The 24,228-nt window shown below is 48.2% G+C and overlaps 2 protein-coding genes across 2 annotated transcripts; one reads left to right on the top strand and one right to left on the bottom strand.

Moving 5' to 3' along the window:
• Positions 1-89: 89 nt before the first annotated feature.
• On the top strand, positions 90-15,230 carry MAPK15 (mitogen-activated protein kinase 15). Its single transcript, XM_054293851.1, has 13 exons — positions 90-215; positions 3,364-3,462; positions 3,725-3,754; positions 5,834-5,924; positions 6,057-6,187; positions 7,256-7,419; positions 8,926-9,065; positions 9,477-9,534; positions 10,309-10,446; positions 10,667-10,772; positions 11,187-11,478; positions 11,718-11,860; positions 13,247-15,230. The coding sequence occupies exons 1-13, from the start codon at positions 90-92 to the stop codon at positions 13,451-13,453; spliced, it is 1,725 nt and encodes a 574-aa protein (XP_054149826.1). The 3' UTR covers positions 13,454-15,230.
• On the bottom strand, positions 15,231-22,809 carry FAM83H (family with sequence similarity 83 member H). The gene is made up of 4 exons (XM_054293895.1): positions 22,363-22,809; positions 20,860-21,024; positions 20,421-20,545; positions 15,231-18,202 (listed from the first exon to the last, which is right to left on the bottom strand). Exons 1-4 carry the CDS (start codon positions 22,807-22,809, stop codon positions 15,556-15,558), a joined length of 3,384 nt encoding a protein of 1,127 aa, XP_054149870.1. The 3' UTR covers positions 15,231-15,555.
• Between the last annotated feature and the right edge of the window lie 1,419 nt (positions 22,810-24,228).

Genomic DNA, 24,228 nt, shown 5'->3' on the forward strand with positions numbered 1-24,228 from the left:
CTCTCCTCCCATCTCCTCCCCGCTCCTTCTCCTCCCTCACGGCCCGGTCTCACGGCGCCCCCTGGCGGGCCCCGCGGTGTGCCGCGCGCATGCGCGGTGCGCGGTGCCGTTGCCATAGCAGCGGGAGCCAACAGGGAGGCGCCGCCATGAGCCCGCCCGAGGTGGAGCCGCTGGTGTGCCGCAAGTACGAGATCAAAAGGCGCCTGGGCAAGGGGGTGAGTGCCTGGCGGGGGCTGGCCTAGGGGAGCCGGGGCGGCCTGGGGGAGCCGGGGTGGTCGCGGGAGCTCGGAGGGCCCGTGAGAGCTCGAGGGGCCCGTGTGGAGTTCAGGGCGCCGTGAGGGCTGCGGGCGGCCCGGGGCAGCTGAGGCGGTGTTTGGGAGTTCAGGCGCCCGTGGGAACTCTGTCTGTCCCTCAGGGCCCTGTGGGAGCTCCAGGTGATCCAGGGGAACTCCGGGGGACTGTAAAAAGTAAATAGTAAAATAGATCTGAGTAGATCTCAGATCTCAAAGTACATTCTCTGTATGCCTGCCAAATCCTTCTACATTTACTGTAACCCCATCACTTCAGATCATGCTGCATCAAGTCATATCTTCCACGTAAAATGTATTTTTAAACTTAAGCCAATGGCAATTTCTAAGATATGTCTCCTCAGACAGTCTCTAAACTTTCCTGAGTTACCTGCTTTACTATTCTGGCAGCTCTTTGCTATCATTTACTTGAGTTGATACGAGTACTTAAGTATTTTCCTCATTATGTTCGCAGAGTCAAGGAGTCACTGAGGTGGAAAAGCCCTCTGAGCCTGTGGAGTGGAGCTGCTCCCCAGCAGTGCCAAAGCCACCGCTGACCCCTGTCCCCCCCCAGTGCCATTAAATCTGTTAAATCCCCCAGGGATGGGGACCCCCGTCTGCCCCGAGGCAGTCTGTGCCACAGCTGCACAGCCCTTTGCAGAAGAGTTTTTTCCAATATCCAACCTAAACCTCCCCTGGCACAACTCGAGGCTGTTTTGCAGTTGCCAGCAGGGTAGTGCTGTACCACTTACCTGAGGCACTTTGTACAGCTGTTTGTACTGCCTGATGGGGGGAAAGCCTGTTACATGTTACTGGGGCAAGCCTCCTTGATGTCCTTACATGAGTGTTTAACCACCAGGATCATACATTGCTGCTCTTTTGCTTTGTACAAGTATTTAAACAGTAAATGGGCATTTCTGAGCAGGATGTGATCCCTTTGTGTAAAGGTAAAGCTGCTCCTAGGCTGTGGAAAGTCCAGATTCAAATCTATGGCCTAAAATGAAAAAACTGGATCTGTACCACAAGTGAGACTGAGTAATCATCATTTGCAAGGATCACAGTAATGCAGAATAGGGAAAACTCAAGTAGAAGTTCCCGTTCCCTTAACAGACAACACAGCTCTTAATTGAAAAAAATGGTTTAGTGTTGGACCTGACAGTGCTGTGTTAGTGCTTGGACCCAATGGTTTTGGAGGGCTTTTCCACCCTCAGCAATTCTGGGATGCTGTCACTACAGACTTTGGTAAAAATTCGCTCTCCATCATTCTTACCACCCCCTTTCAGTTCTGAAGGAGCACAGTGAATTGTCCCTGGACTGACACCCCAGTGTCCCAGCCTGGCTGCAGAGCAGAGCCCTGACCCCTCAGAGCATCTCTGTGCCCTTCTCTGCAGCTGCTCAAACTGCTCTGTGTCCTTCCTGCTGAGCAGCTCCAGGCTGGGTGCAGTGTTCCAGCTGGGAATCTCACCAGAGTCAGATGTGGGCAATGATCTCTCTCGACCTGCCAGCCACACCCACCATGGCTCCTACAAGCCAGGTGCCACTGGCCTCTTGCCACCTGGGCACACCTGGCCTCGTGTTCAGCCACTGCCACCAGCACCACCAGGTCCTTCCCAGCTTCCCAGCCCCTCTGGGAGGTGGAAAACACACACTCCTCCTGCTCAGCTCCCAAGCCTAGCACGTTTAGTGGGGTTGTTGTGATCCAAGAGCAAGATCCTGGCCTTGTTGATCCTGGCCTATGCACCACTGGCCTCAGCCTGTCCATCCCATCCCATTGTCCCACCCCATCCCATTATCCCACCCCATCCCATTATCCCATCGCATCCCATCCCATCTCATCCCATCCCATCGCATCCCATTGATCCCATCCCATTGATCCCATCCCATCCCACTCCATCCCATTAATCCCATCCCATTATCCCATTATCCCATCCCATGCCCAGCTTCTTGGGGCAGCTGGTGCCAGGGCCTCACTACTGTCACAGGGAAGGATTTATTCCCAAATCCCATTTAAACCCTGCCCTCTGGCCGTGAGAAGCCCTTCCAAGTTGTGTTGTCCCTCCAGGCCCTTGTCCATAGTTCCTCCTGAGCTCTCTTGGAGCCCTTTCAGTCCCTAGAAGCAGCTCTAAAATCTCCTGCAGCCTTCTCTTTGCCAGGCTGCACAACCCCAACCTGTTGGGAAGGAGGAAAGTTTGACAGGAAAGTCTCTCAGACATGTATGCTTAGCAGAAAGATTTTTAAATGTTGAGTCTGATGAAGGAATAGAGATGGAAGCAAGTTTTGATATAGAAGAAAAGAATTGTTGAGCCAATCTTACTGGATAACCAAGGAGGCAAAGGGTGTGTTAGTTAGAAGGGGTTTTTATGCCTTAGAACAAAGGATAAACCCACCCCAAACACGAAGATGTTTTTACCAAGCAGAAAGAGAGCACAGGCAAACAAATCAGCAAAGTTGCAAGTAGAAAAAAGGTCTCAGAATTTTCCACTGCAAGAAAATGAAAAACAACTTCTAGCTTAGACTGTAATGTACTAACTTTTAGTGATTGGAGAACAGTAACATGAATATGGTAACTACAGTAGTTATGATAGGCTGTAGATAAAAGTTAAGGTATAGATTGGTTCTACTGTATTAAGGTGCTCAGCAAACAAAAGTCTATAATGCATTGTGATCAAAACCAAAGGGTCTCCAGGCCTGCATGAAGCTCGAGCTGACAGCTGTGGGCACAGCTCTGTTGCCCATGACCCTGGACTGCTCTAACACCTTGGATGGAATAAACTGCATTTTGTATACAATAAACTGCGTTTCATATGCAATAAATGCATTTTGGATACAATGAACTGCATTTTGGAGAGCTGCCTGGAGTCTCACATCCCTCATTCAGGCTCTTACACCAACCCTCAGTGTGTGTCCTGAGTCCTTGGCCTGGTCTCTCTGTCCTCCACGTGGCTCCCATCACTCCTGCTCCTGCTCCAGTCCCTCCCTGAGCCCGTCCTGGTCCCGTGGCAGCCCAGGCTGCATGCAGCTGCCAGCACTCTTGTTATAAATTGTGATTTTTCTCACCTGTCCTGCCTCTCCACAGGCCTATGGCATCGTCTGGAAAGCAACCGACCGCCAGACAGGAGAAACAGTTGCTGTTAAAAAGATTTTTGATGCTTTCAGGAACAGAACAGATGCTCAGGTGAGAAATTACTGTCCTGATGTGTTCTGAGACGTGGTGGGATTCTATAGGTATTTTCAGGACTTCTGTCTCTGAAAGATGATAATTATGCACATAACAATACAGTCTGCAGCCATACTGGGATAAAAACAAGCAATAAACATCAAGCTGTGTGTATCATGGCATGTATAAAAGAGGAGTGGATTTAACCCTGTCATTGAACTGCCTCTCTGTTCTGCTGTTCTCTTGAGGTGATGATAAACTGTTTTTTCTTTATTTCTAGAGAACATTTCGAGAGATTATGTTCCTGCAGGTAATGTCCATGTTCCCCCTCCTCTCTGATTTTTTTAGTATCTCTGATGCCCAAGTATTTTCTTCCCACTGTTTTCCAAAATGCAGCAGTCATTGATTAGTGTTGATAAGTCTTTAATTTCTATTCTTCACCATCTTGGCAAAGAGGCTTTCAGGGTGAACCCACCTGAATAAAACACTCTCCACTTGGGCTTGTTTTTACTCTTTCCCCATTTTTAGCAGTGTGTCTGCTGCACAGCACATCAGCACCTTCTGTCACTTATTGCTGCTTTGTGGATAGAAACTATTTTCTCTTACATTTTAACTGCTGTAATTGGAGGATGGCTACAGGCCAAAATTGTTTTCCTCCATCATGCTATAAGCAATTTAATCACTTAAAATAACCTAACCAAAAGAAAAAGGGAAGTTCTGCAGGGAATAACTTAACACTACTCTTGTTTTCATATAATTAATCTTATCAGTGGCATTCCAGTTAATTGTCCACTCCTCCTTAGACTTAGCATGTTTCTACGTTTCCAATATTTTGGAATAATGTTGTTATTAATTGTTATTTTCTAAGGACACAAGCGAGGCAGGGCTCATAGAAGAGGTATTTCCTAAGACTGCCAAGTTTAAGTAGGAAAGAGATTATTTTTTTAACATTTTAGTCATTCTTGAAGCCTGAAATAGAAACTGAAAACTTTAAAGCTAAAAATATAAACATTCTTTAGAAATTAACTACCTTGGAAGTTTGATCATCTCTGAAGGTGCAGCACTCCTGGAATGGATGGATGCAATAGGAGCAGGGGAAAAAAGGATATTTCTTCTGAAGGAAAGGAGGAGTCACTTGGCAGAGGAGGGCAGGGAGAGGGAAGTTAATGTGCTGCTCAGCCCGTACTTCCATAACTTCTGGTGCTCAATAGACTTTAAGAATTTTAGTTTCCCCTGCTATTTTAAACCTCTTTCTTGAGGTTCAAGACTGAGGGCTCAGAAAGGAAAAGATGTGAAAAATACTCTGTTATTCGTAATTGCCTGTTTGTCTTAATTTGTTTGTCTGTGCATAATAATTGTTTTGTTCAATCTTGATGTTGATCACGAGGTCATTTGATGGACTAGATTATTGTTTTATGTTGTGTATCTCAATTATTCTAATTGAGAAGTCGCTGTAGAGTCTGGGGTGTGAATGATTCTCTGATGCTCTGGTGGTCATTGCAGGTTTTGTGTTTGCTGTTCAGTTGTAGTTTACAGGTGTATTTTAGGCCAATTTTAGAATGTCATTTTGGTAGGTGTGTTAGTAGCATTATTATTCTTTAAGCAAAGATTAATAGAACTGGCCCTAACAAGGTTTTTTTTCTAGGTAACGTGGTTTTTTAGTACAAACTGAAGTTTTGTCATGACTTTCTGTTATCAGTTCCAGGGCAAGGCAATGTGAGACAGTGGAATTTTCCTTCTTAAATAGCACTCCAGTAACACTGTCCAGATTTAGCTGCATCTCTAGAACAATACCCCCTTTTGGGTAAAAACCTTCTTTAGGTCATTTGGATGGGTATTGTGGCTAGCTCAGAATGAAAACAAAGTGTGTGATGGGCTGGCTGTGTCTCACTGCCTTGTGAGTGTGTTTCCACAGGCTGCTGCAGGTGAATGTGCTGTTTTGGGAGCTTTCCTGGATGTTATACATTATAAAATGTCACAGTATTATGAAGTGTTTACAGTGTCGCTGGCTGCACAGCAGTGAGAAATAAAGCTGGGGATGAACTTAAGGATCCCATGATGTCAGTTGTGGGAAATGTCAGCCTGTCAAATGTCAGTCATGGGAAATGTCAGTGTCAGTCTGCAGAAATGTGAGGCTGGCCTCCACCTGCAGTGTGCTACCTGTGGTACCTGTGTTACCTGTGTTCAGGTATCTCTGAGTGATCTCCATGCAGTCAGTTCCTCAGTGCAGCCTGTGAGTGTCTGAGCCAGCCCTCAGACTGACATGTTCTGATTGTTTGGGGTTTTAACTATCAATGTTGGTGACAGCTATGGTCTATTTTCATGCCACAATAATTCTAATTCACAGTAAAACATATGATTTTGACAGCTGGGTCTCTTCCCTGTGCAGGAATTTGGAGAACATCCAAATATCATCAAGCTGCTCGATGTTATCCCAGCTGAGAATGACAAGGACATCTACCTCATCTTTGAGTCCATGGGTGAGACCCAGCACTGCAGCAGCCAGACAAACCCAGCCTCTCTTAGGAGTTATCTTTGTTACCACTTTGATAGTGAATGCTCATGGTACTATTGATATTTACTGATGTCAGTATATTACTGGTGTATTACAGAGACTGATTTACATGCTGTGATTAAGAAGGGGAATTTGCTGAAAGACGTCCACAAGTGTTACATTCTCTACCAGCTCCTGAAGGCAACTAAATTCATCCACTCAGGGAATGTTATTCACAGGGATCAGAAGGTACACTTCAGTCATGGTCTGTATTCTTCACCCCAGTTTTCTGTTGAATACTAAATAAAATCAGATTGATTTGGGGTGGGAGGGACCTTCAAAGCCCATCCGTTCCCACCCCCTGCCATTGACAGGGCACCTTCCACTATCCCAGGTTGCTGTAAGCCCTGTCCAGCTTTGGACACTGCCAGGGCTAGGGCAGCCACAGCTTCCCTGGACAATCTGTGCCATGGCCTCACTGCTCTCACAGGGCAGAATTCCTTCCCAATATCCCATCTAACCTTGCCCTCTGCCAGTTCCCAATATCCCATCTAACCCTGCCCTGTGCCAGTTCCCAATATCCCATCTGACCCTGCCCTGTGCCAGTTCCCAGTATCCCATCTGACCATGCCCATCTAACTCTGCTCTGTGCCAGTTCCCAATATCCCATCTAACCCTGCCCTGTGCCAATTCCCAGTATCCCATCTAACCCTGCCCTGTGCCAGTTCCCAATATCCCATCTAACCTTGCCCTGTGCCAGTTCCCAGTATCCCATCTGACCCTGCCCTGTGCCAGTTCCCAATATCCCATCTGACCATGCCCTCTGCCAGTTCCCAGTATCCCATCTGACCCTGCCCTGTGCCAGTTCCCAGTATCCCATCTGACCCTGCCCTGTGCCAGTTCCCAATATCCCATCTGACCATGCCCTGTGCCAGTTCCCAATATCCCATCTGACCATGCCCTGTACCAGTTCCCAGTATCCCATCTAACCCTGCCCTGTGCCAGTTCCCAATATCCCATCTAACCCTGCCCTGTGCCAGTTCTCAATATCCCATCTGACCCTGCTCTCTGCCAGTGGGGAGCCATTCCCCCTGTGCTGTCCAGGCTGTTTTCAAAGTCCCTCTCGAGCACTTTGGGCACCCCTTTAGGCACTTGAAGGGGCTCTGAGGTCTCCCCTGGAGCCTTTTGTCCCCATAGCCCCAGCTGTCCCAGCCTGTGTCCGTAGGAGAAGTATGAAGAAACGTACAAGTGTGAGAGTAGAAAAGAGCCTTGGTAATTGCTGTTCAGAGGTGACGGGTTGTGCTGTGTCCCCCGCAGCCCTCCAACGTGCTGCTGGATGCGCAGTGCCGGGTGAAGCTCTGTGACTTCGGGCTGGCGCGCTCGCTGTGCCAGCGAGGGGAGCCCCGGCCCGGCCCCGCGCTCACCGAGTACGTGGCCACGCGCTGGTACCGAGCGCCCGAGATCCTGCTGGCCTCCCGCCGGTGAGTCCCTGCTCACTCGCACCTTCCTTTGTCTGAAAGCCTTCAGTCTTTCCATCGTCAGTGTCGCCAGATGCGGTGTCATGTCAGCAGTCTGCTTTCTCAGTGTGCAATTGAACTTCTGCAACACAAAAACCTCTTAAGGTGGACATGTCCTTCCTGCTGTGAAGAACTCCAATCACTTGTTTTTGAAATTTTAAAAGTTTAATAGTAATAAAATGGTTATAAAAGTAGTAATACAATTAGAGTAATAATAATTTGGGCAAATTGAATTAGGACAATATGAGACAATAAAGACAAAGAGTTATGGACAGTCCAGATACCTCTTTCAGGGCAAAATAAGCCGGAAAAAGGACCCACGTTAACAGAGGATTAACCCTTAAGAACAATAGCCTATTACATCTTCCTACACTTCATACATGATGCATAAATTCCATTCAAATACAGGATTCTGTCTGGTCATCTTCAGCTTCTTCCTCTGAATCCTAACAGTGCCTTCGAGGTAGGAAGAAGTTAGTTTCTTCTGATAAGAGGGCAATAAATTCTTTTTCTCTGAAAGATTTAGGTGCTATCTGGTGCGAGTGCCTCATTCCTTTCTTAAGAAAATCCCACTAACATAGTTCTTATTTTAACTACAAAAGTTACCTTTTAATTACAAGATTACATTTATTATTAAAATGTTAATACAGCACTACTAATCAATACACCAAAATACATATGGTAAATATCTGCGTAGAGCCATATAATATTCACTTTTCACACTGTGTTCTTAGAGTGTCAGTCGACATACACGAGCAGCTCATCTGCTTGTCACCCTTTCTCCCACCAGACTTAAGTCTTCTCCCTTAAACCCACAACTTTCCAACATCTGTTTGAGAACCTGAATCCTCTTTTCCAAACTGAAGCGGTGCTTTTTGATAGACCTTCACGAAATATTCCCTAATGAAATTTTAAACCAGCTGCCTGTTTGTTGAGCTTAGTCCTTTCCTTAAAAATTAAATATTCAAAGCCAGAAAAGTCAATAAATAGATGCGGGGTATTATCCTGAATTTTAGGTGTGGGTGTTCTGCAAACTGTCCTATACCCACTGTTTGGCATTTACTTTGCTTAAAAATGTAATTTTTAAGTAATTGTGACTACTCTGTATGTGCATTATGACCAAAGAACAATGTGTATCTTCATTCTTGGTCATATGAAAAGGGTATAATACCTTGTTCTGGCATTACCTTTAATATATTACCTTGTTCTAGCATTTCCCTGTAACGTATTTCCTTTTATGGTTTTTTAGACTAGACTTTGAGAAGGATAAATCTCCTTTCTGTTTCATTCTTGCCAGTCTCATGATTCCCAAATGTTATTCAATTTATAGTTCAAACCTGTGAGCGTTTATATTTGAGAAGTCACCAAGCATGCTTTCTAGCGAATAAATCAATGCAGGTGATGTGAATACCAGGTACAGAAAAATATTTGCTTGATTTAATCCTACGTCTGTTCTGTTCCTGTTTGTAGTTACACTAAGGGTGTGGACATGTGGAGCATTGGCTGTATTCTTGGAGAGATGCTGCTTGGAAGGCCTCTTTTTCCTGGAACATCAACAATGAACCAGATAGAGCAGATCCTGAGGGTCATCCCTGCCCCGTCCCCAGAAGGTGGGACCCTGCTGTGGGGAAAGGCATCTAGAGAAGGGGTTCAGTGCAAGAAAGCAGCCTGGCTGGGTCAGGGAAGGAGAAATCTCATTCATTCTGGCACCTTTCCAAAGGATTTAAAATCCTCATCTTGAATGTCAGTGTTAGAAAAAAATCAGAAATTCAGATGTCGTGGTGCTCTGCATCTGTTGCTGTGAGAATGCAAGTTTATGAAGTGTATGATTAATAAATAGGAATTCAAAAATCAACTTAGAAAATTTGTAAGTAAGTATTCCATCCCCCTGCCATAGATCTCTGACCGAGTTCTGTGTGGATAATTTCCTATGTTAATATCAAATGTTGGCTTTCCTTCATAAACTTTGCAGCTCTGCTAATCCTCATCTTGGCAGTAACAGTATGTTTTAATTCTTGCAGATATTTTGGCTCTGCAGTCGGAGTACAAGGCCTCAGTTATTAAGCACATGAGTTCCAGGTAAGCCTGAGGTGTTTGTGGGTCTCAGATCATCTAATGTAGGACCCTGGAGTCACAGAACCACAGAACAATTTGGGTGGGAAGGGACCTCAAAGCTCACCTCATTCCACCCCCTGACATGGACAGAGACACCTTTCACAGGACCAGGCTGCTCCAAGCCCCATCCAGCCTGGGCTTCCAGGGATGGGGCAGCCACACCTTCTCCAGGAAACCTTTCCAGTCCCTCAGTACCCTCACAAGCAGTAATTCCTTCCCAGTATCCCATCTAAACCTGCCCTCTGGCAGTGGGAAGCCCTTCCCACTTGTGCTGTCACTCCACACCCTTGTTGAAAGTCCCTCTCCAGCTGCCATTGAGCCTGTTACAGACTGGAAGGGGCTCCGAGTTGTCTCCTTAAATAAAAATTATTTAAAATATGAGTAAGATTTGGTGCTTAAAACTGATTTTTTTTCAAGATACTTTCTTCTTCATTATGTTCACAATTGTATTTGGGATTTTAAAATCCAAAACCAGATTTTTAAATTTTATCTTCTCTGTAAATTACAGAGAAGTATGTTTCTATAATCTGAGGTCTACATTTGCAGGATCATGGGGCTGGGAAGTGATGAGCTTTAAGGTTCCTTCCTGGCCAAACCATTCTAAGATTCAGTGATTATGGCACACTTGGTGAGTGAACTTGTGCCTGGTGTCACCTTGGCATGATCCTGGAGCTGTCATTCCTGCCTTCTCTGGAAATTAGACACTGAGAGCTTGTATCATTTCCTTCTGACTTCTAGGCAGCGAGTGGCATTTGAGGAGATTTTCCCACCCTCCACTCCACTGCCTGCCTTGGATCTGCTGAAGAAACTTCTGGTCTTTAACCCTGACAAAAGGCTCACAGCAGAGGAGGCTCTGCAGCATCCTTACGTGAGCAGGTGAGAGTGACACCGGTGTGCAGCTTCCCCTGATGCCTTCTGAGACATTACAAACCTGCCCTTGGCTCAAATTTTCTTTAAATGCATTACAGAAAAAATGGCAAAGCTAATTCTTTATTTTCTCCAACCCTATTTACATGAGCTTGTTTAACAATCCTGTTTAAATTTTAATAATCTGTTTCCAGTCAGTGAATTACATGATGTGTTCTCATTCCCTCAGATTCCACTGTCCTTCCAGGGAACCCTCTTTGGATTTTGATGTGATCCTTCCTTTGGGTGATGATGTCCAGCTGTCTGTGGCAGAATATAGAAATAAATTATATGAGGTACTTTTGTGCTATTTTCCAAAATCCTAATCCTCCAGGTAACCTGCCATTCTTGCACACACTTACCAAATTCTGTCATTGTCTTGTCTCTGTGTTCCCCTGGGTTTTCTGTACCTGATGGCACAGTTACACCTGGGTGTTTGATCAGTTCCATTCTGTCCTAATATTTGAGAGACCTTTACATGTAAAATTCCCACAGGGCAAACAAAAATCTCTGAAGTATGATGTCTGAGAAAGATTCACAGAATGGTTTGGGTTGAAAGGTACTTTAAAGATCATCTAGTTGCAAAATTATACTTGTTACTTACCCTGCAAAATAAATTGCAGATATTTATAAGTATTCTTCTTTGTTCTGATGTTTTATTTTTCTGCTGTATTGCTGTGTTAAGTCTAAGTAGCTTTTCTGTTCTGCAGATGATCCTTGAAAAGAAGTCAAAGGGCCTTCCAAAGGAGCCAGGACAGAGAGAAAACATTCAGCTGAGCCAGTCTGAGTGCAGCACAGCTCTGCCAGGTGTCAGCTCAGAGGCTGCACCCACCAGGAAAGGGCAGCCAGAGCCAGCACCCCCTGTGCCAAACCCTCCACATGTGCCCCCTGCAGCCACAGCTGGGGCCCAGCCTGCAGGGCCCAGCCAGAGCAAGGATTTGGGGCAGAGATCCCAGATGAGTGTGATGATGTACAACCCCATCACACACACCACTGTGCAGAGTGGGTACCACCTCCTACACCAGGGTGTGACACACCTTGGGCTGTTGGTGTGGGGGAAACAGAGTGCTGTAAAATAAATGAGGGGAATTTGCATGGTGAGATGAGGGGCTGGAATTGTGGGAGGGAAATGACATAAGAACAAAACACTGGTGAATGAGTGTTGAGTACGGGACTGTCTCTGCCTCAGTCAATGTGTTCTGCTGATTTTCTTACTTTCTCTCATGTTTTTCCTTCTGCAGGAAATGCAAATCCTGGTACTGGGATCAGGAACTGTTCTGCACCACCTCAAGAGTCCAGAATCTCCAACAGTGAGAAACTAGGAAGACAAATCACATGGCCAAACACTCGGCTCTCTCCTACAAGTGTGCAGAACCTTTACAATGTGAGTAGCTTAACTTCTAGCCCTTAGCTGTGCTAGCCTGGGTCACAGCAACTCCCTGTAGTGCTCCAGAAAGCTGGAAAGGGTCACCTGCTGGTGCTGATGACAGCAGCTGAACATGAGCCAAGGTGGGCAAGAGGCCAGAGGCACCTGGCTTGTGGCAGCCACGGTGTGGCCAGACAGCAGGGCAGTGACCATCCCCTGTGCTGGGCACTGCTGAGGGACCTCCAGCCCTGGGGGCAAGCTTGGGCTCTTCACAACAAGGAAGGAGGAGCCCCATGGAGGGGCTGGAGTGTGCCCAGAGAAGGGAACAGAGCTGGGGGAACAGAGCTGCTGGAGCTGCAGCAGCAGCTGTGGAGAGAAGAGGCACAGGGAGGACATTCTCACTCTCTGCAGCTCCCTGACTGCAGGGTGCAGCCAGGTGGGGTCAGGGTCTCCTCTAGAAACAGCGATGGGATGAGAGGAAACGGCCTCAGGTGGTTCCAGGGGAGGTTTAGGTTGGATATTGGAAAAAACCCACCTGCAAAGGGCTGTGCAGCCCTGGCACAGACTGCCTCAGGGCAGTGCTGGAGTCCTCATCCCCTGGGGGGTTTAACAGATTTAATGGCACTTGGGGACCGGGGTCAGTGGTGGCCTTGGCAGTGCTGGGGGAGCAGCTGGACGCAATGGGCCCAGAGGGCTTTCAGTGATTCTCTGATTTCATGATTCTGTGGATCAAAGGGGTTGCTGTTGCTGAGCTGTGAGGGTGTCAGTCCTGTCCTCTCTGCTCCTCCTCTTCCCTCATTTTGGCCATGCTTCCTTGGAGAAGTCCTCCCCTTCACTGGGTGCTTTAATGACCTCTTGCTCCTGCTGTTTTCCTTCCTGAGCTGGCTGCCTGCTGCCTGCTGGCACCGGCAGAGGTGACAGAGGAACCTTGTGACAAAGGAAGGGCATGGAAGGAGGCAGCACAAATTCACTGCATCACAGACTGCCTGGGTTGGAAGGCACCTAAAAGGGGGGTTCCACCCCTCTGCCATGGTCAGGAACAGCTTCCACTAGTCCAGCCTGTCAGAAACCTTCAAGCATTTCCACCTTTCAGCCCCTCTGATTTGGAATCCCTTCCAAAATGTTTTCAGAGAAAGAGAAGCCATCAATTCCCCAGGATGAGATTGTGGAGCTTGCTGCACATGCAGGTGTACACATGACCAGTGCATTCGGAAGGATCTTTAGGGAATTCTGACCAATTATCTGTGACAAGAGCAGAAGAGAGAGATCAGCCTACACATGCCCTGAGTTTGTGTTTGTTTCCTGAGAGGATAGTACTGACCAAAGCCAAACCTGTGTCCTATTTGCACTCCAGACAGCTGATTCTGGCTTATTAACTTTTCTTGGCTTTTCTTTCTCACACAGAATCCCAGAAACCCTCAGTGTCCCAGCAAGGATGTTCGTCCCCTTCTGAAGCCCAGTAAAAAGATGTTCCAGATCACTGCAAATGTGGGAGCTGCAGGTGACCCAAGGGCATCCATGGGCAGCTACTCGCAGGCCTATGGAACCATCAGTAAATCTGCACTGCAGAGCCTTCCCATAGCAAAGGCTTCCAAGAACCCTGAGCAGTGACTGGAGATGTTCCAGGCAGGTGAAGCACAGCTCATCCCTCAGCTCTGACAGGGCAAGAGCAGCAGGGGAGAGCACACCAGGAGGAAATGCTTTATTCACTGCTCAGGACCATGTCCTCCTCTCCTCTGAACAAGCTCATGGGAAAGGGAATCCCACTCCTCTGCCTTCCAGTCTCAGCAGGCAAGGACACAGCGTGTTTGCTCTCACACCCTGAGAGCAGTGAACGCTGCCACTTCACACTCCTTGTTTGAATTACTGCAAAAACCACAGAAAACTGCATTGTTCTGATACTTGAGTGGTTTTTAGACATATTCAGGGCCCATGGGAACCTCCTGAAGTTCAACAAGGCCTAGTGCAAGGCCAAGAAAATGCTCTGAAGGCTTGAGTCCTTCTGCTCTGGAGATAGGCTGGGAGAACTGGAGGTGTCCAGCCTGGAGGGAAGAAGGCTCCAGGAACACCTCAGAGCCCCTTAAAGGGGCTCCAGGAGAGCTGCAGAGAGACTTTGGACACGGGCCTGGAGTGACAGGACAAGGGGAATGGCTCCCACTGCCAGGGGCAGGGATGGATGGGGTGTTGGGAAGAAATCCTTCCCTGTGGGGTGGCAGGCCTGGCACAGGTGCCCAGAGCAGCTGTGGCTGCCCCTGCATCCCTGGCAGTGCCCAAGGCCAGGCTGGGCAGGGCTGGGAGCAGCCTGGGACAGTGGGAGGTGTCCCTGCCATGGCAGGCAGGGTTGGGACTGGGGGACTTTTAAAAGGTTCTTTCCAACCCATCCCAGGATTCTTCAGCAGTCTGCCTAAATGGTGAATATTCTTTTGAGCAGAACAGGTAACTTCTCTGAAGACCTAACCCTTCACACATAATCTTACAGCCTTTCACTCATTTCTATGACTGTTCAGGCTAGATGAACAGAATTCATTATGGTCTGGTTTTGTTAAAATAATTTGAAATACAGGTGGGTTCTCCTATAATATTTAACAGCTTCTCTAGTATGTAATATTCTAATAATAAATCCTTTATATTGCACTGCAGAAACTTTGTCTTTCAAGCAGCATTTGCTGTGTTGAGAGGGAAAATGCCTATTGGTAGGGCTGTCTTCTTCAATGAATAATTGGTCATTTTTATTGGTTTTGCTTTCAGAAAGCAAAGTTTCATGAGGTACTATTGCTGAGACATCATAAAGGTGTAGTCTACAGTGGGACTACAGGAAACTTTATATTCCTGCTTCACTGACGGTTTTGGATACATTTTCCTCATTAACTTGAAGCTCTTGTCTCTGTCCCTGAGGTTTTACTCTGCCTGTGATGAATGACTGTTATTCCCCCCAGCTCTCTCACCTGCTCCAGACCTGTCACCTCATGAACTCCACACTGCTTGGCCAAGGCAGGACTTTGGATGCTTATTTAAACTCAGACTCACCTGAAAAGGCCTCCTAAAGCCAAGCCCTTCTCCATCAGTAGCACCTCAGCAGCTTCTTTGAGCTCAGCCCCTAAAGCAGATAATTCCCTTTACACAAGGGAACAAACCAGGCCCCACAGGCTCAGTAAACACAAAAGCTGGAGAAGATCAGAACCACAGATAAGGCCAGAACTTTGATTACAAATATTTTTTGTATGCAGACCTTCAAAAAGGTGCCTCCTGTGTCTGATTCATTGTGAGATACAGAAAAAGCGTAACTGCACCTGAGAAAACACTGAGCTTTAAATACTTTTTTCCAGTTAATACCTGTGTGTGCGTCTGTATTTCTCTTTTCTGGCCCAAACTCAAGTATGAGTTTTCTTTTTTTTCTGAAATTTGAATGTTTTTTTCTGCTGAAAATATTCCTCGGGTTTAACAGAGACTATCACTTAGTTTGGACAGTAAGAGACTTGTTTTTTAAGCACGTTGGCATTTAAATTGTTTTATTTGGAACATACTGTGATAGGGTTTGATACCACCTGACTTTATTGAGCAAACTGTGCCGTGGGAGGCTCATGCTGGATACATTTCTGCTCACTAATGAAGAAGAGCATTGCCATTGGGGTTTGCAGCCATCATAGACAAGTTTCTTCCTCATTTCCCTGTGACAGTCAGTGATTAAATGGAATTAAATAGGATTTCTAGGATCATTTTTTGGTCTTGAAGGTCCCCAGGATTTTGGGCATGAATTTTCCCATTTTCTTGTCTTTGGCATCTGTGTCATATTCCTCTTCACTGGGACTCGTGTGCTCGTCCTTCTTGCAGAACACCTCAAACCTGCTGTAGACTCGCTTCTCCTTCCTCATGTTCTCCATCTTCTTGAGGAGGGTGTCTCTGTCCTCCGACGGCTGCCGCTGCAGGTTCCGCTTCTGGCTCCCAAAGCTCTCCGACCTGTGGATGTTGCAGCTCTTCTCCTTTTCCCCTTTTCTTTCCAAGCTTGTGGTGGACCTGGAGAGGTCGGGGTTGCTGGTGGACGGCAGCTGCTTGGCCAGCTCGGCTCTGTTCTTCTGGCTGTTGGCAGAGATCTGCTCCAGGATCACCTTGGTGTCGTCGCGCAGGTTGCTGCTGTACAGGATGTTGGCTGTGGAGGACGGGAACCTCCCCTGCGTTGTCTGGCTGCTCTTGGGGGGCAGTGGGGCTGCGAATTTGGGGGGTTTTTCTTCCTCCATTGCTTCCTGGCAGTCCCCTATGGATGATCGTTTGAGCACCACTGCCTGCTTGTCGCATTTCCCACTCTCAGAAGCAGGTTCCTCCTCCAATTTCTTTTCACCTTTTGGGTTCAAAAACTGCTTCAGCCGTAGTGACCCTTTTCTTAAAAACTCCATGGGATTTTGCTCTTGTTTTGAACAGTCTTCCTCAGACTTGTTGAGAGAGCTGTCAGACCCTTGACTTCTGGACAGGCTTTCTAGAACTGAGGACGTAGTACTTGTCCTCACCTGTGGTTTCTTAATTTCTGTGTTGACTAATTTTGGAGAGTCTTCTCTGAAGGTCACTCTGTCCTTCTTCTCTGGGAGAGCCAATTTCTGAGTGTCTCCTACAAATATCAGGCTCTCCTTCTCTGGAAGAGGAGGTTTGTTCTCGATGGGGTAAAACCGGGATGACAACTTGTCCACCTTAGTGCCAAGATGTCCCAGGGGATCTTTACTCAACGCGTCCCCAAGCTGGGGGGTGGATGAGGCCATTCCAAATGCTCTGTCCAAATCTCCATGCATCTTGTAAGTACTGCAGGAGTCTTTGGAGTCCAGCACCCTGCTCTCCAGAATCTTATACTGCACAGATTTGGTACATTTCTTCTCGGTATTCTGAGATTCCTCCTGTAGGTAACCCGAAACAGCTTTGGTGTGTGTGACCGTGCCCCGTTCCATGTCCTTGCCTACAGCTTTGTACTTCTCCAGCAGCTCGGCCACTTTGGAGGAGGCAGCCGTCTTGATGGTTTCATTGTCCTTTGTTAACTCACTGGACATTTGCTCTTTTTGGATCATCTGCACCTTTTCTATTGTGGTGTTGGGCTGATCTAATTTGGCAGCACTGAAAATCAGAGAGGACCTGAGCCTGGAGCTCCTCTGGATCAAGGGATTTATCCTGGACCTGAAGGCATCTGGTTTCATGATGGAGGTTTCTTCACCTGCTCTATCAGAATCCGCAGATTCCTTGGCACTGTCAATTCCCAGTTTGCTGCTGAAGGGCGTGGGGGGTTTGAAGGCTGGGACGAGGTCAGTGGGGTGCTTTGTGAGGGGATCCCCCAGAGCATCGTTGTACGCCTCGGACTCCATCGGCATCGGGAGCCCCTCATCTGGTTCCGACTGGTATGCACTGAGGTACGAGGAAATCCTCCAGTTCCGCAAGCCCGTTCTGTTTTCCTGTGTGCTCTTGTCGTCATCCTGTTCCTCATCCTTGTCCTGCAGGAACAGGCGCTGCTCCAGGCTCTGCTTCTGCGTGGGAGAAGTCTGGCAAATGAATTTCTGTCCGATGTTCTGCCTCCGTAGCATCATTCCCATGGGGCCGTTGCCTGCGGGGTTCAGCTGGTCGGAGCCGTGTCTCACCTCCCTGGAAGAATTGGAGGGCACGTAGTCCAGCCGCAGGGGGAAACCCTCCTGTGAATAACTGGGCTCCAGTTCAGGGTATCGGGGTCCCTCTCCATAGTCTTCCAGCTCATTGAATCCCGGCCTCCCCCCTCGAATCCTCTCAAAGAATCCCTGAGGTCTGCCAGGAAGATGGGGATGTTCAAACTGGTACTGGTAGAACTGGTCCTTCTGGAAATGACTGGATTGGATTTTGAACTCATCCATGTTGTTCATGAACATCTGCCGGGTGTACTGCTTGGCAGAAGCAAAATTTTCAAACGTTCCTTCTGCAAAACTGTGTCTCTTAAAAGCGTCCAGCTCCAGCTGCTTGGAACGGAGGAAGCCCCTGACGGGATCCATCTGGGAATTCTCCATTTCCACCTTTTTGTACATCCGCATGGCCGACCCCTCCACGGTGTGCCGCAGCATGTCGTCCCGCCGGAAATTGGACAGGAAGTACCTGTCGGGATCCACCCTGTCCATGAAGGAGGGGAAGAGGCTCTCATCCCTCTGGAACATCAGGGGCCCTTTCTTGGGGAAGAAGGGCATGTTATTGCCAAAGGGAGCCAGGGCAAACGTGTTCTCTGCCTTTGCCAGGACGTTGGCTGGAGGAACCAGAGGCTCTGACTGTGCAAACAAAATGCGGAATTCTTCATCAAAGCTGGCCACCAGCTCACCCTGGAAGATGTGGGCAATGCTCCTGTGAATCTTCTCAAAGGACCACATGAAACTGAAGAGAGAACAGAAGTGATGGAGTAACTCAGCTGTACCTGTTTTCATTAAAACATTTGCTCACCTGAAGCAAATTCTAAATTTTCTGTTTGGGCAGAAATAGGGCAAAATAAAGGCAGACAATTCCCTTGCAGCTGTGTGTTACACATGACTGTTCCCAAACCTAACAGCTTGATTGATTTGGGATCACTTCTTTGCAGAGAATTTTACAAAGCAGTAAATGATTTCTGTTCTAAAAAGCCAGTCAGTCATGTCACCCAGAGTGAGCTGATGATAGTCCTTGTGTGAAGCACGTGTTCCTGTTTTTAGCACTGTCAGTAATGACCTGGACAACAGTCAGTGTGTCCCCTCAGCACCTGGCAGGTGACACCGGTCAGGGGCACCCCAGAGGCTGGGAGATGTGCTGACAAGAACCTCCGAAAAGACAAACCTAAGGTCTTACTCTTGAGGTGGTGCCAACAGAACCTCCGAAAACACAAACCCAAGGTCTTACTCCTGGGGTGGCACAGCCCTTCCACCCACACAGTTTGAGGGGACTGAACAGAGGAGCTGGGCTGGAAATGGGGGAGGAAGATGTTCAGTGTTATGGCGTTCATCTTCCCAGGTCAAGCTCTGCTTTTTTTCCCTGTTTGCTGAGCGATGGGAAGCAGGGAAGGATCCCTTACTTTGCCCTGCCTGTGTGTGCAGGTTTGATGCAGCTGTTAAAATTGTATCACAACGCAGGAGTGTTCCCACCTTCACATTCTCTACCACATCCAAGCCTCTACCAAAGGTAGAGGTACCAAGCCTCTACCAAAGGTGTCTCTCATCATTCCTGCTGGGAATGATGAGAGACACCTTTGTGAGGCTTGGCTGCCTGCTGGGCTTAACCAAAACCCTTAGAATTGCTGTCTTTTTTTTCCCCCACAGATTTTTTAATTCCTTATGTGAAGGAAGTTTGGTTTGGGTTGTCTGTGCTCAAGGCCTTCTTCAGTTGGTGTATCTACCTCCACTGCAAAATGGAGTATTTTTCCCAAAAAATTGCTACTCAGTGTCCTTCCTCAGTGAGCAAATCTTGTGTCCCTGATATCCATGTGGCAGTGCCAGAATGCTGCTTTACCAATTCACCAGCCAGTCTCTCAGAATCCCAGACAGGTTTGGGTTGGAAGGGACCATCACACCTTGTTTCACCCCCCTGCCATGTGCAGAGACACCTTCCACTAACTCAGGCTGCTCCAAGCGTTGGTGAGCCTCCCCTTGAACGCTCCCACAACTTCCTACTTCAGGAATGATACAATATTGGAAAGCCCAAAGCACATGGGAGTGTGGCAGAAGCAGTCCTGAACAATTTACTGGATGCTCTCATAAACAAGAAATGATCCAATCAGAACAGTTTGTTGTTTGGTACAGCATCAAATGTGAGTAACTCTTTTCAAACATCAGGGGAAAAAAACCAAAGTGAAATCTTACTGTCATGGAATGTGCACTTTAATCAGATTTCTACCATTTTTTCTTCATATACTGTGGTTTTAAATACCCCTAATTCTATTTGCTTAACTTCCACCATGAGAAGCAACTCATGGTAGGCTTGGATCAACCTGGCCTAGAAGTTTCCCTGCCAACAGCACGGGGAGAAACCATATGAGCTTTAGGGTCTGGCCAACCCAAACCATTCTGTGATTATTTGATTACATTCTCAGAGCATGACAGGTGTTTACCCCATCACCCTTTTAATATGTGAAGGAGAAATTCTTCTACTGCAACTCACTAAAAACATTTATTCTGCCAGAAATTAATGTCTTAGCTGGTAAGATTGTTATTCCCAAAAGGATGGTAATGTGTTCATGGCTGCTCTCAATCCTAACTAAAACCACCCCCACTAAAAGCACCCACCTCTCTGCTGCCCAGAAAAGTTCCCATCCCTGGAAGTGTCCCAGGCCAGGCTGGATGGGGCTGGGAGCAGCCTGGGACAGTGGAAGGTGTCCCTGCCCACGTGGGACTGTGGGGGTGGAACAAGATGAGCTTTAAGGTCCCTTCTCACACAAACCATGCTGTGATTTGATGATTCTGTGAGTGGAGGTCCAAGTTCATTTGGTCCAGGCTAAGATGCAAATCTTGCACTCCTCATGCTATGGCAAATTCTCCCTGGGGATCGGATGGGAGCTGAGCTCCTCTGCAGCCAGCCCCGTGCACAAAGCCCCTGAGTGTCTCTCTCTGAGCTGGACAGGGCCCCTCACCTGTAGTTGCCACTCAGCACCACCATGCAGTCCACCAGCAGGAACTTCTCCTTCAGGTGCCCCTTGAAGGACATCCCTGTGCGGCAGTAGTAGGTTGGGCCAGATACCGTCCTCACCCTCAGGAACTGCAAACCAGGAAGGCACAGACTCAGGTGGGACCCTCATTCCCTCCCCTGCACTCCTTCCCTGCCTCTTTTAACCCATCCAGCCCCACTGGGGTTATCCAGCTCCAGTGGTTCTGCCTGCACACAGCCATGTACAAACCCCTTTCTCAGCACTTCTCCAGCCCTCAGCCCGTGTCATGCCAGCTCTCCTGGCTTTCTTCACCTCATCTTTCACCAGGTTCTCCCCCTTGTCAGGTGTTTCCTGCCATGCTGGCCTCTGTGTGCAGGACACACCCCCTCAGGACACCCATCAGGTACGGCAGGTCTGTGCTCACCTCCACGTAGTTGAGGTTGACTCTGCACTTGGCAGCTGTGTCGAGGAAGAGCTGGGAGTTCATTTCATCCAGCAGGATGTAGACAGGCACCCGGCGAGAAGCAGCATCCAGCACCTCGAACAGCAGATCCACGTCGGTGAAAACGTCCATCACGATGGCCACCACCTGGCAAGGGGTGCAGAAGGACTCATGAGCCCCTGTGCTGCCCTGACCACCGTGCATCCCAACTTCTCACACCCCACAGCTGCACTGTCCCCAGCTCAGCTTCCTTCTCAAACAGGAAACATCCCAATTAAAGGTCCCCTTAAGCACTGTGGGCCCCAACTGGAAGGAGAACTTCAGAAATTCCTGGAATTTGTGCCCAGGAAGGTGCATGTTCTGTGTATGCAGGTGAGGGGAAACCTTCCTGCGTGCTTCCCGACTCATCAATCCAATAATTCCATCAATTTTTTGGCCAGTAATCACATGGGATGGTGTATGGAGCTGGTCCCTCCACTCCAACATCCCCGTGCCATTTTTGGGTAACTTCCTGGGCAGCATTCAGGCAGTCATTCTCAGCTGAATCCATGTGCTGATTTTATGGGAAGCAGCTTCACAGCTTCACCTTCCTGTCCTTCCTGGCTCCCTGAGTGCAAATACTTGATGGAAAGGGTGTAAGGAAGGAGAAAACTCTTTTCAGTGGTGCCCAGGGGGAGGACAAGGACAGACTGAAACACAGGAAATTACAGATCAGTTACAGAAAAGCCTCTGGGACTGCAAGGAGACCATCAGCATGGAACAGGCTGTCCAGAAAGGTTTAGCCTCCACCTTTGGAGATGCTCAAGGACACATCCTGAGTGACCCTCTCTAACTGACCTCCTCGGAGCAGGGGAGTGCACAGGACCAGCTCTAGAGGCCCCTTCCAATCTCTAATGTTTTGGGATTCTGTGAACTCCTGGTGTGTTTTAGCAAGGCCTAGGACACGGTGCCCTGACAGCAGAGCAGAGACAAGCTTTGATGCAGTCAGTGCTGGATTTGGATCATCCTGCTTCTCTGTCAGGTTCTGGAAGCAGAGGACTTGATGTTCCTCAGCCTGGAGAAGAGAAGGCTCCAGGAAAATCTTACAGCCCCTTCCAGTGCCTAAAGTGGCTCTGAGAGCTCAGGAGGAACTTTGGACAAGGGCCTGGAATGACAAAACAAGGGGAGTGGCTTTACACTGCCAGAGGGCAGAGTTGGATGAGATATTGGGAAGAAATTGTTCCCTGTGAGGGGGATCAGGCCCTGGTACAGCATGCCCTGGGCAGCTCTGGCTGCCCCATTCCTGAAAGCGTCCAAGAGCAGGTTGGACAGGGCTTGGAGCAAGCTGGGCTAGTGGAAGGTGTCCATCCCCGTGGCAGGGGGGTGGAACTGGATGAGCTTTAAGGTCCCTCTGACCCAAACCACTGCACTATGATTCTCCTCCTGATGCTTCTCTGGCACACGTGTGGTTTTAGCTCTGTTCCAGCCGGGCTCTCCCTGACTCACCTGCTGAGCTGCCCGGATCATCCTGCGAGCCTCCTCCTTGATGCTGGGGTTGTCTGGCGGGGGTGGCTGCACCAGCGTGGTCACCTCCGTTCCCCTGAAGCCAAAGACCATGGGCCAGCCCAGATCCAGCTCAGGCACGGCCAGGTCTGAGTTCATGGGCCAGTAAGTCCCGGAGGAGCCGTCCATGTCGTTGTCCCCCGCCGTGTCCGTGCTGCCCTCCTGGTTGGCGTACTGGGGCTTCTGCAGGTTCTGGAGGATGTGCTCCACCTCGGAGGCACAGAGGAAATCCGGGGCCACCTCCTCGGCCAGGAAGCGCTGGTAGCTCTCCTTGCCCTCCTCCGTGAGCACATCCAGGGCCAGGCGGTAGTACTCCTTGTAGTGGGGGGGAAGGTAGTTGGGGTCCAGGGGGTTGTCCCCCTGGGAGGAGCTTTGGGATCGACGAGCCATCGGGGGAGGGAGAGCTGGAGGGAAACAGAAACATCCGTGAGACGCGGCAGTGTCATGACTGCAACGCGTCCAACACATCCTCCGCAGGGAGCACAGGCAGAGATTAAAACAACATGGAGCAATGCTGGAGAAAGTTCATTCAAAGGCATGGGAGACTAAAATTAGGCAGAGGTGTGAGTCACTTAACCATTACCTTCACACAGTTAACTGTTTTGGGCCAAAATATGGAACAAATCAGCCAGGCAGCCCTGGGATAAGCAAGACCAATGCATCCAACAGAATGATCAACTTTCTCTTTTAGGCTGCTGGTTGCTAAGCTTCAATTTATTGTTTGTTTGAAAGTCAAGAGCAAAGCTCCAGGTGGTTATTATCTACACCCCATTAAAATTAATTTCCAAATGCTACAGAAGTTATTTACTATGTGTAATGTGGCCCTAAACCAAAAGCACCTGCCTGAACGCAAGGACACCCTCTGTACCCTCACAGATTGGGTTATCACCACCTCAGCACATGAACAAAGCAGGTGGTGCAGGGTGTCCTGCTGATGTAACACAGCCAGAAGGCAGAGGAGCCTCTGTGAGATGAATGAAGAAATAAAAAACAAGGCATGTGATCACTTCTTCAGTCTCCTCATGTTAAGAAAAAACAGAGCTGAAAGGGCCTCACAAGCAATATTTGGTAATTGTCTATAGGGGACAATTATTTGAGACTATAGACAAATCTTTTTAACCCATTTTTGACAGAAAAGTTTGTTGTGCTACAACAGTAATATCTGACTGATCCACAAAACGCTCCAAGCACTTTGGCTTTAGACTCTGAATTAATGTCAGTGCTGGAATGTTCTTTTCCTGCCCCCCAGCACTGAGCTGCCAGCAGAGATTTCCTCCCGATCCCCAAAGAGTGAGTGACTCCTACTGGGTGGATACTGAGTAAGCACAGGAGGTGAGGGTGGCTGCTGTCCATCCAACACATCTGCTCCCAAAACAGGAGGGATTGCCAGGGACTGGGAGATCAAACCTCACACTCACACTATCACTCATCAGGAGCTGTAAGATAAACCAGTTTTGAGTTCTCACCCAACCACCTGCCCAGCACACAGCGGTGCTGCGTTACTCCTGCCTCAAGCTCCCACAAATTGTTCCTGCTCCAAACTGGAACCCCTGCTAAAGCTGTGTGATACAACAGGAAAAATTACAGTCTTAATGTAAGGATAAGAAAATCCAACAGCTCCATATGTGAGGTACTGCAACAGACGCTCATCTCTACAGTTCTGACGTGCAGCTGCCTATGCAGTCTGAATTGTCTGCATTTATCTTTCCTCTCTAATTCTGTCTTGTTTTGTCTGTGTAAGAGGAGAAGTACACAGAAGTACAGAGCACTCCATCTGTGGTGGAAGGTGCCCCTGCCCATTGCAGGGGT

Source organism: Melozone crissalis, unplaced genomic scaffold, assembly GCF_028551555.1.
Source record: "Melozone crissalis strain CALT ecotype California unplaced genomic scaffold, PUWL_Pcris_2 ptg000195l_1, whole genome shotgun sequence".
NCBI classification, from domain to species: Eukaryota; Metazoa; Chordata; class Aves; order Passeriformes; family Passerellidae; genus Melozone; species Melozone crissalis.

Excerpts from the sequence above, each read along its gene's own strand:
- MAPK15 (XM_054293851.1), top strand. The coding sequence starts at position 90 with ATGCGCGGTGCGCGGTGCCGTTGCCATAGCAGCGGGAGCCAACAGGGA. Across the intron at positions 7,420-8,925 it reads ATCCTGCTGGCCTCCCGCCG|TTACACTAAGGGTGTGGACA; the intron begins GTGAGTCCCTGC and ends TCCTGTTTGTAG. Across the intron at positions 11,479-11,717 it reads CACACACACCACTGTGCAGA|GAAATGCAAATCCTGGTACT; the intron begins GTGGGTACCACC and ends TTCCTTCTGCAG.
- FAM83H (XM_054293895.1), bottom strand. The coding sequence starts at position 22,809 with ATGGCTCGTCGATCCCAAAGCTCCTCCCAGGGGGACAACCCCCTGGAC. Across the intron at positions 21,025-22,362 it reads TGATCCGGGCAGCTCAGCAG|GTGGTGGCCATCGTGATGGA; the intron begins GTGAGTCAGGGA and ends ACCCCTTGCCAG. Across the intron at positions 18,203-20,420 it reads GTGCTGAGTGGCAACTACAG|TTTCATGTGGTCCTTTGAGA; the intron begins GTGAGGGGCCCT and ends TTCTCTCTTCAG.